Source organism: Panicum virgatum, chromosome 2K (assembly GCF_016808335.1).
Source record: "Panicum virgatum strain AP13 chromosome 2K, P.virgatum_v5, whole genome shotgun sequence".
NCBI classification, from domain to species: domain Eukaryota; kingdom Viridiplantae; phylum Streptophyta; class Magnoliopsida; order Poales; family Poaceae; genus Panicum; species Panicum virgatum.
This window is the reverse complement of record NC_053137.1, coordinates 63,676,038-63,689,653: the sequence shown is the minus strand read 5'-3', so window position 1 is coordinate 63,689,653 and position 13,616 is coordinate 63,676,038. Positions and strand designations below refer to the sequence as shown.

Below are 13,616 nucleotides of genomic sequence, written 5' to 3'. Positions count from 1 at the left end.
GAGAGTAAATTGTACTCCATGTACTCAAACTTTTTTCGAAGTTCTGCATAGGTCCCTAAGTGGTTCATCGGAGGTCCCAAATGTGCCACATGAGCTTCCCACACTGACGTAGCATGCTACGTGGTGCCACGCTAGACAATATTTACAAAAAGAACCTCTCTATTGATTATCTTCTACTATTTGATCCTTTCCCTAAGTCACAAGCTACATCAGGAGCAGAATGAGGGGAGAGAGGGATTAGTGAAAGAGGGGAGAGAGAAAGGATTAAATAGCAGAATATAATAAATATAGTGGTTCTTTTTGTAAATATTGTTCAGCGTGGCGCCACGTGGCATGCCATGTCAGCGTGGGAAGCTCACTTGGCGCGTTTGGGACCTCCGATGAATCATTTAACAGAGTTTAGGGACTCAGATGCACGATTTGAGAGTTTAGGGCGAAACTTCGGGACAAATTTGGTGATCTGGAGTGCAATTTACTCTAAAAAAACAGATAGACTAGGGAGGGACTCGTATGTCATCGAGTTCTAGATTGAACTGACGCCACTATCAGCAGAAATCTGACGCCGACGCTGACCACGGCCCCCTAGAAAACAACGAAAGCCCTGCATCGCAAATCTCACCCAACACGGAACACCTCCTCCTAATCGTCAAAGAAGCACTACCGGATCGACCATCATCTGATAGGGGTCCAAACGCTGTTAGGTCCAGCACGTAATGCTCCTCCGCCGAATCCATTTCCAGAGGGACACTGACGCTGACTAGCAGCCTGCCTGCTGCTAACTTTGCCCGCCTGAAGCCGCGTCCTGCTCCGGGACATTTCTGAATCGGGGTCAAAGGAAGAAGGAGGTTAACCATTACGGCATCACCCATGACACGAACAGGAGCTTCAGACAAGCAGGATGGAATGGAAAAGAGGCGAACGTGCTGGATTCCACCAAACCGTTCCGAACCAACTACTCGCCATCTGCTCCCATCCGGCACCCCGTCTCTGAAAAATCCATGACGAGTTTGAAAATCCCACAGATTTTAAACAAATGTTCGCCTCCCTCGCGCGCACAAGTCATGACCAACCTTTCCGTTCCATCCTATCTTACCACTCCAAAAAACTATTCACACACACACACACACACACACACACACACACACACACACACACACACACCAGCATCGAGAATTTTAATGGGCCTTCTGAATTCCATGCCCACAAACCGGGGCCGGGGCCTCAACCTCAACGCGTGGTCGCGTGCCAGGCACTGCCTGCGATCCGCTCTGCTTGCAAACTGACACGGCCAAAGAAGGCTCGATCGATCTACGCGCACGCCAACGCCAAGCAGCGCCAGTTAGTGGCGACCTCGTGAACGAAATGGCCGGCTCTCCGATCTGTAACCAAAACACACGTAGCAGACTCAGGCGTGCACACAACTCCATGGCACGCCGGCCTCTCGCCCTGAATCTTTCTCTCTCAGCGGGAGCACACCGGCCGAGCAGACGTGCCCGGAGGCAGGATCGGGGGGGGGGGGGGGGGGGGAGCTGGGCGCCTAGCGCGGCCGGCCGGGCTCGGCGCGGCCCTCGTATTTAATGGCGTCACCACTTCCTCACACCTCCAACGTCTCGCGTTCCATTCCACTGCATTCCGATTCCGTCCTCTTCCCCATCCCCTCCTCGTATCATCATCATCATCGGCTCGTCGTCGTCAGCCCCTCCCCCATGTCATGCAACGCGGCGTGCGGCGCGACACAATCACAGCCCCCGCCGGCCGCCACCACTCTACACCCATTCCCTGAGCAGTGATCGCCACCTCGCCGTCGGCCGAGCTAGCTTGCCGAAGCTGTCACGAGCTCCGCTAGGCGGCACGTGCGCAGCTGATCAGTTCGACTAGCTCTCCGCTAGTAGTGCTCGACGTGTGGCAGCCTGACCCGAGCCGGGCGAGGTCCGCGGCTGGGGAGGGCACGGCGCCGCGCATGGCCGCCGCCGGGCGCGAGCGACGCTGCGTCGTCCGCGCGGCCGTCGTCGTCCTCCTGTTGGTCGCCGCGTCAGTCCCCACGGCGGCGGGCGGCGGCGCGGACGGGTTCATAACGTGGGATGACCTCAGCATCCCGGGGGCAGCCGCCGCCGTGGCCGGGCCGCGCGGCGTGTCGGACGGCGCCGCGGGCGGAAGCGGCGGCGTGAAGGCCAGAGCGCGCCACGACCTGGAGACGATAGTGGTGTCGCAGGACGGGACGGGGCACTCCCGGACCGTGCAGGGTGCCGTCGACATGGTGCCCGCCGGCAACCGGCGCCGCGTCAAGATCCTCGTCAGGCCCGGCGTGTACAGGTGCGTTGGGTGATCGGCCGCCGCCGCCGCCGCGCTGCTTGCTATGCCTCCGCCCCCACTACCTCGTCTCTTCTCTTGTAGTAACTGTCTCAGCGTTAATGGGGTATTAAGTGATCAAGACGTGTGTTCGATCGTCTCCCTCTCTTGCCTCTTGGCCTGGCTTCTCTGCTTAGCGGCAACTCTTCTCAATCTTTTTTCTTTGAATTTTCTTTTTTCCTTTGCTTGTTGTGGACAGCCAGCTCATTCAGTTTTCTACTAGTAGCAGTTTTCCATTTTTCTCAGTGTTTAAGACTTGAAAGCAACTCCCTGCACCGTCGTATAGGGTGTCAACTGCAATTTGTAGGCATGGCAAGTACTAGTAGCTGCTAAATTTGTGCATTGCTTCCTTCAATATGGTAAAAAAAGCCCATTCTATTTTGCATAGCAAAAGATCTTTCACTATACTAGTTTGTATGAAATATGAATAAGGCGTGCAATGGCGGGTGGGTGCAGGGAGAAGGTGACGGTGCCGATCACGAAGCCCTTCGTGTCGCTCATCGGCATGGGCACCGGGCGCACGGTGATCACCTGGAACGCCAGGGCGGCGGACATCGACCCGTCCGGCCACCAGGTCGGCACCTTCTACTCCGCCTCCGTCGCCATTGAGGCCGACTACTTCTGCGCCAGCCACATCACCTTCGAGGTACGTGCTCCAGCCTTTGCTCAGTCTTGCACCGAAGCGGCTGTGGTTGTGCATGCACGATCTGATCCTCCGGTTACATGAATGTGCTGTGTGTACCCGGCGACCGGCAGAACTCCGCGCCGGCGGCGCCGCCGGGGGCGGTCGGGCAGCAGGCGGTGGCGCTGCGGCTGTCCGGCGACAAGACCATGCTGTACAGGTGCAGGATCCTGGGGACGCAGGACACGTTGTTCGACAACATCGGCCGGCACTACCTCTACAACTGCGACATCCAGGGCTCCATCGATTTCATATTTGGGAACGCAAGGTCCCTGTACCAGGTCGGTAGCAAGAGAAAATTTGCTCAAATTTTCAATTTTCTTGAGAGACAAACCGCCATGTTTTGACCACACTACTCGTTTTATTGCTGACATCATTAGCTTGCCCATCACCACGCCTTCCTTCGCTTTTGATCAGTGGTGTCACGTTGTCATCAGAAAATCACCATTCAGGCACTCACCAACCCTGCCATCTCATGTTCTTGCAGCAAGAACTACTGCTCCGGCTTTTGGTCTCTCGCTTTCTATGTGTCTAGCTTGGAATGCTCAGCTTGGGCACACAGGTTGGCACTTAGGTTACTTGGGAATCTGGTGGAAACCACAACTTCATGAAAATCCGTGCAAACCACGGCAAAAAAGTCATCTAAATTCACCAAAAAATTACACATATAGATGATATGATGATACACAATCTTGTAAAATATCTTGTCCAAACTCAACTTCGTTTGTGAGATATAAAAATAACAAATTTCAAACCAGAAAGCTGTCCAGATGATTTGTTAGAAATTTGTTATTTTTATATCTCACAGATGAAGTCGAGTTTGGACAAGATATTTTATAAGGTTGTGTATCATCATATCATCTACATATGTGATTTTTTGGTGAATTTAGAAGACTTTTTTATCGTGGTTTGCACGGGTTTTCACGAAAGTTGTGGTTTGCACTAGCTACGTGGAACACTTAGCCCTGCACGACGCTCAAGCGCTCTTACACAAATCCATGCTCAAAACCTTAACAGACTCGGTGGTCACATTCTTTTCGCACCCTTGCCACAAACTGTCCAGCCCAAGTGGCAATGACAGCGATGTCCCGCTGCTCTCTTCCTCCTCCTTGGCGCTGAACGTTGCAGCGAAATCGCAGGGGTGCACGCTGCACGCGGTGGCAACGGGCTACGGCGCCATCGCGGCGTCGCAGCGGAGCTCGCCGGCGGAGGACTCCGGGTTCTCGTTCGTGGGGTGCCGGCTCACCGGCTTCGGCACGCTGTACCTGGGCCGGGCGTGGGGCAGGTACGCCAGGGTCGTCTACTCCTACTGCGACCTCAGCGGCATCGTCTTGCCCCAGGGCTGGAGCGACTGGGGCGACCGATCAAGGACAAAGTGAGTAGTGCTTCTACTTCTAATCATAGCATTGATTTTTTCACTGCTCTGATCACAATTACAGTTCACTGAACTTGTTTACTATTAACCTGATGACGATCAGATTCATAGGAAGTGGGTAGGTAGTTGCCTGGTGGCAGGACGGATTCACCAAACAGTCTTTACAAGGAAATGCAGTTAGTTACCTCATGTGACTCGGCTGTTAGCTGCCGGCTCTTCCAAGCCTGACAAAAGCGAACGATACGGCGCAGCATTCGTCAGAGAGTGACATTTCTGGGTCGTTTTTTTTTGGACAGGACGGTGCTGTTCGGGGAGTACAGCTGCAAGGGTCCAGGGGCGAGCACGAGGCAGCGGGTGCCTTGGTCCCGGGCGCTCACCTACGAGGAGGCGCGGCCGTTCCTCGGCCGGAGCTTCATCAACGGCGAGCAGTGGCTCAGGCTGTAGAGCTATCCAGCTCGGCGGTTCCTCGGTCGGAGCTTCGTCGACGGCGAGCAATGGCCCAAGCTGTAGATCCTGAAAGTTCTTCGTCGCACTCCTCTCCCTCTCTTCGGTCTTGTTCAGTGCAGATAATGTACCTAGCATCAGCTTAGTCAGTAGGCATGTACGGTGTACCATACACTACCATGAAACAAACCTGACACGTCCATATATGTGGTGAGATACTGAGATGAGATTTGTTGGCCCCGTTCATCATGGCAAGGTGAGTTCGCATGTGACATTGCCTCTGTTAGGGACCTCAAACCTAACATAACAGAAAATCAAAATGATGAGATCATGGCATGGCTTCATGACTTCTAGTACAGGCAAGTTCAGAACTTCAGATCCAGGATGCCACAAATAGATGGCACATGACTAGCAGAGTGAAAAATGCTCTCATTCAGCAACCACTTCAGATCAGCATGCACAGCTGCTGTTCATGGGATGGCAGGATGCTCATCATAGCGATCAGAATGGACCATCATGGTCGATTCTCTGAGAATCATCACAGCGCCTAAATGCAGATACCAACTGAGCAAGAGTAGATATACAGATTGCGATACAATCAAACAAGGGCAAGGATTTTATTCTAAAAGAAGAATGAAGTTAACTAATCGTGATGAATTTAACTATAGGCGAGGCTGGAAAACATTGTCACAGGCAAAATTCATAGACTGCTACTGTGTTCGGCTGGCTGGTGCTGATTTTTTATGAGAGAAAAGTACTGCTGGCCGGCTGGTGCTGGTGACTGGTGCTGATTTTATGTGAGAGAGAAACACTGTTGGCCGGATGCAACGAAGATGCAGCGAACAGAGCCACAATGGGAAGGGTGCCATTCAGCTTGCCATCCGTGTCTCTCGTAACATAAACACCACAACTACCAGCAAAATAATAGAAAAACTAGGAGAGGTTCGTGTATGACAGAGGCCACAATTCTCTGATATCAGCAACCTAGTGAAACCCCTTCCCCCCTCCCCTGGGGGTTTCAATACCATATCTATAGCTATGTACACGAATCTAATGAGTTTGGACGTCCCAAAGCTCATGTCTTAACATCTACACCTACTTCCCCATTGCAGTCTTGTTCAGCATCTTCATCTCTCGGACGCTTCCCTAGAATTGTTTGTTTCTCATCCTCCGCGAGAATGGAGGTTTTATCAGTCAAACTAAACTCAGTTTGCTTGCTAGCTTCTGTTTGTTTATCTCCATTGGAAGTTGCTTGGATAGCTGCAAGCCCTTGCTCAGCCACTGGTTTATCTTCATTGGGGCTTGCTTGGAAACCTGCAAGCCCTTGCTCGGGCACTGATTTATCTTCATTGGAGCTTGCCTTGATAACTTGCTCGGGCACTGATTTATCTTCATTGGAGCTTGCCTTGATAACTTGCTCGGGCACTGATTTATCTTCATTGGAGCTTGCCTTGATAACTGCAAGTCCTTGCTCAGGAACTGGTTCATCTCCATTGGAGTTTGCTTGGATAGCTGCCAGCTCTTGCTCTGGCACTGCAGAACTGCTAGAGTCTAGCACAGCAACAGATGACAAATTATCAGGTTGCCTTGTTCCAACACCATCTGAAGGTATTTGTGATAACACATTTATCTTTACTTCAATATCAACCCATTGGTTCTTGATCCAATCTTTTGATATTCTTACATTCTCTAGCTGGCACACCCCAAAAAAGTTCTCTCCTGGAATGAAATAATAGCAGAAATGTCATCATCTTCATGCATATATTATAAGCAATGATACATTTATTAGAAGCACCCAATCTTTGTCTGTTGCAATATGATTACACACAGATCACACATTGTTTCACGGTAGGTTTAATAGAAGTAAAATTGTACAGCATACTTGAAAAGATAAAAAATGGAAAATGGTACAAGCATATTTGAAAAGATAAAAAATGGAAATGTCCTACAGTTTGGGGTTTAAAGTTTAAACCAACAGGAAGATGGTGCCTGGTACATTAACCATCTGGATACTCTCTAACTTGGTGCTATAAGTTATTTTGTGAAGGCAACTTTTGTTTCTTATAGGGTAGATAAAATCATAACCTAATGGCTGGACAAGGAAAAAGCACCTGGAAAATATACTCGGAGGCTATCTGCAGCAGCGTTATCCAAACTGACAACAATTCCTTCCCACCAGCCACTAAATTGCCAGACATCAATAGCAGTTCCAGGTACCAAAGCAGCACGGTTAACAGAACTACTTTGTTGAGGGCGTGGCCTAATTCTTAGTCGGTCTGGGCTTCTCAGTCCCAGTTTATCAGGAAGAGCCAATGTAGAGGCAGGCACTGTCTCCTACAGAGAGGCATATAAACTCATTGATACAGATAAGATGATACCTAATCTTTGGATCAGAGAATACACTTTATACAGGCACAATAAAATAGATCATTGCATAAGAGGAGAAAAGAAGGGAAGCTCAAGTCATCAGTCATACCTCCAATCTCCCACTGTCATCAGCATTTTGGAGATCATCATATTGAACCTTCAGTTTGTTATGATTAGTACATGACTTTAGAACAGTGCACCTGAACCAGCAGCCAATAATGCCGCTGTCTTGAGACAAGATCTCCACTCTGTCACCAGCATTGTATGTGAGCTTTAGTTGATTCTGGGGAGCTATAAACTTGATCGAGAGACGCTTCCCAGGAGATTGTTTATTATTTAATATCTGATAAGGTGGTATGGAGTCTGCTTGTGGACCTCGACAGATTTTAGTGCCCAAACATTTTGAGTAAAGCCTCTCATACTGCTTTGGAAACTTGGTCCTCCCAGGTGTCATTTCATCATCCTTTTCTGCCTCGGGTGCAATTTTCAAGGACAGAACAGCAGCTTGACTAAAATATCCACGCAGTGTACTCAAGTCAAAATGCTTGAATTTATTTTTGCTATACTGGCGAAAGCAGAAACGGATCCCAACCAAAGAAGAAGCTGGCAATGCATTGGAGCATTTTTCATAATGATCAGGAGTTAAAACCGTTGCAATATCATCAACACATTCCACACTGATTACTTGTGTAAAAGGAGTGATGAAAACTTCACAAGGATGAGGGGGAGGAGGAGGTATAGCACAGGCAAATTCCTGGTTTTGATGAAACCACCGCACTTTGACCTTCTTCTGTCCCTTCTTATCTTCATACATGTCTTCCAAGTATGCAAGATAGCGACTTTCTTCCTCTGACAAGACCAGCACAAAAGTGTGGATCTGAAAAACAAGATGCCATAAAACATTCTGGAAATGATCTAAAAATGATCATGGTATATGGTATATAAACAATATCATGACAGAACTTACCGATATTGTGGTGCCATTGCGACAAAAAGCTTGATAGTGCCGAAGCTGCTTGCTACACGTCCAGAATGAACCTGACCATGTAATGTCTGAGCTGCAGTCTTTCCCCTAACAAAGACAACAGAAAAAAAAATCAGTAAGTACATAATATATGGAACAAAATTACACAAATTTACAAGTGATGACTTACTAGATTTTGGTGCAAAAAGCTATCAGTTTCACCGTATCCATTTAACCCAATGTCAGTATCAGCATAAGATCTGCATTTTGAGAATTCTGAAATGGACAAAAAAAAAACTATTAAATTACGAATAAACACATTGATGACAATAAGACAATATAATATACGTGTTATCCACACTATTTAGTGACCTGACAGGTACTTGAACCATGGGTGAGTGTTATTTTTGTGTCTGTGCGCACGAGTGTAGGTATAGCTACAGGTATCAAATAGAAGCTATTGACTCTCAAATAGCCAAATAGGACGATGGCCATCCGAGGGCATCCCTGGGGAAGCTCCATGTCATTTGGGGTGAGAATCTTAACAGCCTCTCTACAAGCTTCCTAGCAGATCAAACCTCTTCCACAATATGAGGGAAAGATGTGTTCATGAAGCGAATAAAGGAGAAAGTTTCATTGTGTTTGAAAATCCCTTAAAGGCATGAATTTGCTGTGTTGTGCGTGTACAAATCAAATGCTTCTACAAAAAGGGTGAAGGGAGGTCAACTGCCTTAACATAATTTATAGATTCCAAACTCTTACTACTAGGCTGCAGTGATGGTTTTCAGAGCGCAAATTTGGCACTCATGGATTTCAGAGCACAATTCAGGTTTTGAAAACCATAGACATAATCTCACTCTCATTGAACAAAAAAGTGATGACTTGTGTGATTATCAAGGTCAGATGAATCCATAAACTCAGTGGTAAAACGAAACAGATGGGGTCGATAGTTACTTACTCGAGTCAAGTGCCTTGGCAGGGAGGAAGGACGCGAGCCAATCCACCACCTCGCGGCGCGACCTCCACTTGCGCGCAAACACCGCCGGCCCACCGCCGTCATCAGCGCCGCCGCCGCCGCACCCCCACGCGGCGCGGAAGTCCTCGGATACCACGTAGAGCATGTGGCGCAGGCTCCTCTCGGTGCCGACGACGGCGAGGTGGGACCCGCCGGCCGCGTCGTCGAGGTAGTAGTGCACGACGCGGCTGCCCCGCTCCTGCGACACGAACTCCTCCCTCCACCGCACGAACTCCGGGCCGTCCTCCCTCGCCATCCTCGTCCGCAACGCCAGCGCCGCCAAGGAAGGACGCCCACGCCGAGCCCGGGGCACGGCACTATCTGTCTAGAGGCGCCGCCGCCCACAGCAAGCTCATGTCCCTTCGAGAGGTGGGCAGGGAAGAAGGCGCCGCGTTCTCAGTTTTCGGAGAAGTGCCTCTAGGAAACCTCGGAGGACACAGAAATTTTACAGGAAACTTGAGATTAACCAGGAAACAAGGGTGTTGGGCGACGGCGGCCGTGGGATTTCTGGGAACCCCGGACGAGAGGACGATTTCCTAGGGCTTCAGAGGGATTTGGGGGCGGTCCTCGCCGGCCAGAGCGGCTTGAACCGGAACGGGTTAAGGTTGAGTAGGAACCCCTCCATAAAACGGAAGGCGGCGGCAAAGGCCGGTCCTGCGCCGGCGGCCGATCCTCGTCACAGAAACCCCAGAAAATTTCTCAGAAGTGCAACTAGGCTGCGGCGGAGAGGCCTGAGGCGGAGGACCCCTCTCCTGGCGGGGGCGCTCGCGCGCAGGACGGGCTCCCTCTCCGCGGAGGCGGGGAGGAGAGGCGCGGCGCGAGGGAGGAGGAGGCAGGAAGGAGGAAGACGGACAGGTGGGAAGCCAAGGAGGGTGCGAGGAGAGAAGGGAAGGGGAATCTACTGGGCTTGGCTCCCTCTCTTCCGGGGGGAGCGCGGCGCGGCGCGGCGCGGCGCAGGAGCCAGTACCTGGGCCTGGGCGGTTGGTGGTTTTTTCTTCCGGGGGGCAGCGTAAAAACTTTGTTTGGGTTTGGGTTCGTGACGCCGATTGATGGAATAAGTCAGAAACCGGGGTGAGCTGATATCACGGGCCATGATTTTGTCCACGGTAAATTATGCATTTCACAGCCGCTGGTATATGGTTGTTTTTCTTTCAGATTTTAGATTTGATTCATAAAAATAGACTAAAAACATATCACTACCGATATATAAGTACACCCTGACATGAAAAATTGGCAACAACTTACTTCATTTGTACCGTATTTATAATAATAATGATCTATATAGACTTTTCTCGAGTACCAAATCATGCTGATATCAATTTAGCGTATTAAGCTTAAGCCCTATTCAGATAGAAATACAAATTTTTATAAAAAAAATTAGCAAGGAGCCCATCATAAAGATCAATGATGTGTCTATACCATCAAAAGATTAAAAAAAATTGAAAGATTTAACTCTGTTAATCATCTTAAAACCATCGTATTATTACAGACGAGCTTGCAGCTCGACGGTTGAGCTCGAGAGCTGGGAGCTCGAACCCTGATCTTGCATGCCTCCAAACAAAGGCTAAGACTTCGGTCTTTTCTCTAAAGAAAACCATTGTATTATTTATCCATTGAATTTAAAAAGTAATCACTTTTTTCTTTCTAATGAGAAATGATTAGCCACAAGAAATATTCATACAACCATGTTTGAAAAATTCGACACGGGCTAAGGGTGTTTCTTATCCAACATTATAAACGGAGCACAAAACAGCTCTATCCAATAAGTTAAAGTATATTTAACATCTTCGACCCATGGGCAAAGTGTTCAATATTTCAAAAGGAAATCTTATAATAGAAAAAAAAATGCAAAAAACCCAAACAGCAACAACAAAACCGCTATGCCTATCACGAAAGATAGTACCTTCTTAACAGAAAGATAGGGCTTCTGCCATTATTTTTTTTAAAAAAATAAACAAATAGATTAGATAAAAATAGCTAGGCCTATCACGAAGAAGCAATCGAACACCACAGACTCCGGCTTCACACATCCCAGACACCACCCTACCACCGGCCAACCGAGAAGCGACGGCGGTTGCGCAAGATGAACCAGCTCTCTCTTGTCCACCGCGCCCTCCACCTACCTCGCCCCTCTCCCAGGCGCGGCCATGGCTTCACGGCCGCCGCCGTCCGCGCTCGCCTCTCCTCCCCTGAACCCTCTCCGCAGCAGCCAGCCAGCCGTTCGCCTGGCCATAGCATCTCAAGAGAGCGCCGAGGCAGCCGTGTCAGCTACAACTACGACGGAGAGCAGCAAGCTGCGGCAGGAGGCCGCGGCGGGCGGCGGCAGGTCGTGCGCGCTGCCGACGTGGGCTCTCATCGGCGGCATCGCGGCGGGCGCGGCCGCGGCGGTTCTGCTCTCCGCCGGCGCCGGGCCGGCGCTGGCGCTGGGCCCCGAGGGCCCGCTGGTGGAGGAGTTCTGGGACAACATGCGGCGGTACGCGCTGTACGTGGTGACGGTGAGCACGGGGGTGGCGTACACGGTGCTGCAGCCCATCGTGGAGCTGCTCAAGAACCCCGTCACGGCGCTGCTCATCGTGGCCGTCCTCGCCGGCAGCGGCTTCCTCGTCTCGCAGGTGCTCAACGCCATGGTCGGCAACTCCGACTTCATCTACAGGTACGAGTAGCGGCGCGGGCGGCGGCGCTGCGCGAGCCCTCCGTGTGCCGGCGGGTGGATAAGAATCGGATTGGGTGCACGCGTGACGTGTCAGCGAATCATTGGCGCCGGTGCCGATAGAACAAGCTCGCGATCGAGCTAGCACTCAACTGCCGTGCGACTGTGCTAGTGTACCCGGGAACGCCTCTTCGGCTGCTCCTCTCCCCTTTTTAGCTAGCTAGAACAGGGATGCCATGCCATGTGATTGAAGCTTGTTTGCCTCGTCACGGTTGTATTTTATCAGTCTATCAGCCTGCTGCTTGGTGTACTTGTCACGTTGAGCGACTGGGCGACGGGGAAAAGCATCTCCAACATTTCGATGTGGGCTACTTGTTGGCTCCGATTTGCTCTTCGCTCTACTCGTTTACCCCCAGGACAATGCGTGCGTCTGTAGACAGGGACGGATCGATACTTGAACATTTCGATGTGCGCTGGGCCCCGCCCCGGCCCGCACGGCCGCCGGCGACGCATGCCAACGATGATCCCCCGTCCCCGCGGGAGGCAGCCGCGGAGCGCGCCAGCAGTGGTCGCTAGCTCCGGCGCCGCCGTGACGACGCGGTCCGCGATGGCAAGCGTGGGGCCGTGGGGGGCGAGCGCAACTACTGCTCACAGCGGGCGGGCACTGGTCACCGCACCTGCTCGTGCACGAGTGTGGAGTGCTCGAGTGGTGGGCAACTTCCCGTTCGGGGGCGTCCGCGTTGAACGCCCAGAGATCAAGAGCCCATGACGCCACGTTGGGCTTGGGTGGGCACCCCGCCTTTGAAGGCCTGTCAGGCCTATGAACTTTTTTCTTTTTTATATTTTTAAAACATAAAAATTTCAAAAATATATGTCCGTTTTGAAATACCCCCATAGGGCGACAGGCCTTAAGTGTAATTTTTTTCTTCAAATTCACAACCAGGTCCCTGGCAAAAAAAAAAAAAAAGCTGTCGCCCACCCAACGGGCGACAGGGGCCTGTCGCCCACACCAGGGGCGACAGGGTCCCCTTCCCTGTACCGCGCCTCCTTTTACTAACTCCTGGTGCCATTTCAGATCATAGTACTTGGAACACATGCATGCGCTTGTATGTGTTCTGTGGTGAAACGATCGGAAGTACACACAACTATGCGCCGCACTGTAGCCGCCGCATGTGGCAGCCCGCATACGCATTTCGATATGTATGATCTATCCGACTATCCGCCACCAATATCATCATGGATATTTAGGCTGGTCACTGCTTATTATTTTCTGACTTTCTGGAATATATAGTGCAGGGGCAGTATGGCACACAGCAGAAATATGGTGTGAATTCTTCTTCTTGTTTTTTTAAAAAGGAACGAATATAGGCCATGTTTGGATACACATCACATCACAATTTCAAAAAAGACGAATGTCCGCATGGAGTACTAAATGAAGTCTATTTGCAAAACCTTTTCAGGGACGAGTGTAACTTTTCGAGACGAATCTAATGACTCAAGTTCCGTCTTGATAGCTACAGTGATGCTACAGTAACCGCGCTCAATCATCCTCTAATCGTGCGGTCAAAGGCCTCATTAGCTAGAGCAAGTGCTACAGTACCATGGTTGTGGAGGTAATTTTGTAATTAGACTTTATTTAATACCCTAAATTAGTGGTCAAAGCATCGTTTCTCTCTCATCAAAACTTTTTCACAACCCAACCAAACATGGCCATAGTGTGAATTCTTGTGTGCAGCAGACCGGCCGATCAGGTCGCCATGAAGGCCTGAG

General features: G+C 50.4%; 2 protein-coding genes and 1 pseudogene across 3 annotated transcripts; 2 read left to right on the top strand and 1 right to left on the bottom strand.

The window, feature by feature from the left end:
* The first annotated feature begins 1,621 nt into the window (after nt 1-1,621).
* Nucleotides 1,622-5,052, top strand: LOC120694446 (pectinesterase QRT1-like). The gene is made up of 5 exons (XM_039977558.1): nt 1,622-2,313; nt 2,806-2,995; nt 3,106-3,312; nt 4,171-4,406; nt 4,703-5,052. Exons 1-5 carry the CDS (start codon nt 1,961-1,963, stop codon nt 4,848-4,850), a joined length of 1,134 nt encoding a protein of 377 aa, XP_039833492.1. The 5' UTR covers nt 1,622-1,960; the 3' UTR covers nt 4,851-5,052.
* A 621-nt stretch (nt 5,053-5,673) lies between these two features.
* Nucleotides 5,674-10,146, bottom strand: LOC120694445. Of its 2 annotated transcripts, XM_039977556.1 has the most exons (7): nt 9,140-10,138; nt 8,372-8,457; nt 8,185-8,289; nt 7,327-8,094; nt 6,962-7,184; nt 6,301-6,569; nt 5,674-6,255 (listed from the first exon to the last, which is right to left on the bottom strand). In XM_039977556.1, the coding sequence occupies exons 1-7, from the start codon at nt 9,450-9,452 to the stop codon at nt 5,926-5,928; spliced, it is 2,094 nt and encodes a 697-aa protein (XP_039833490.1). In that variant the 5' UTR covers nt 9,453-10,138; the 3' UTR covers nt 5,674-5,925. The 2 variants fall into 2 exon arrangements, with proteins under 2 accessions (XP_039833490.1, XP_039833489.1); XM_039977555.1 differs by having other exon boundaries at nt 5,674-6,569; nt 9,140-10,146.
* A 1,035-nt stretch (nt 10,147-11,181) lies between these two features.
* On the top strand, nt 11,182-12,217 carry LOC120694447 (annotated as a pseudogene).
* The last annotated feature ends 1,399 nt before the right edge of the window (nt 12,218-13,616 follow it).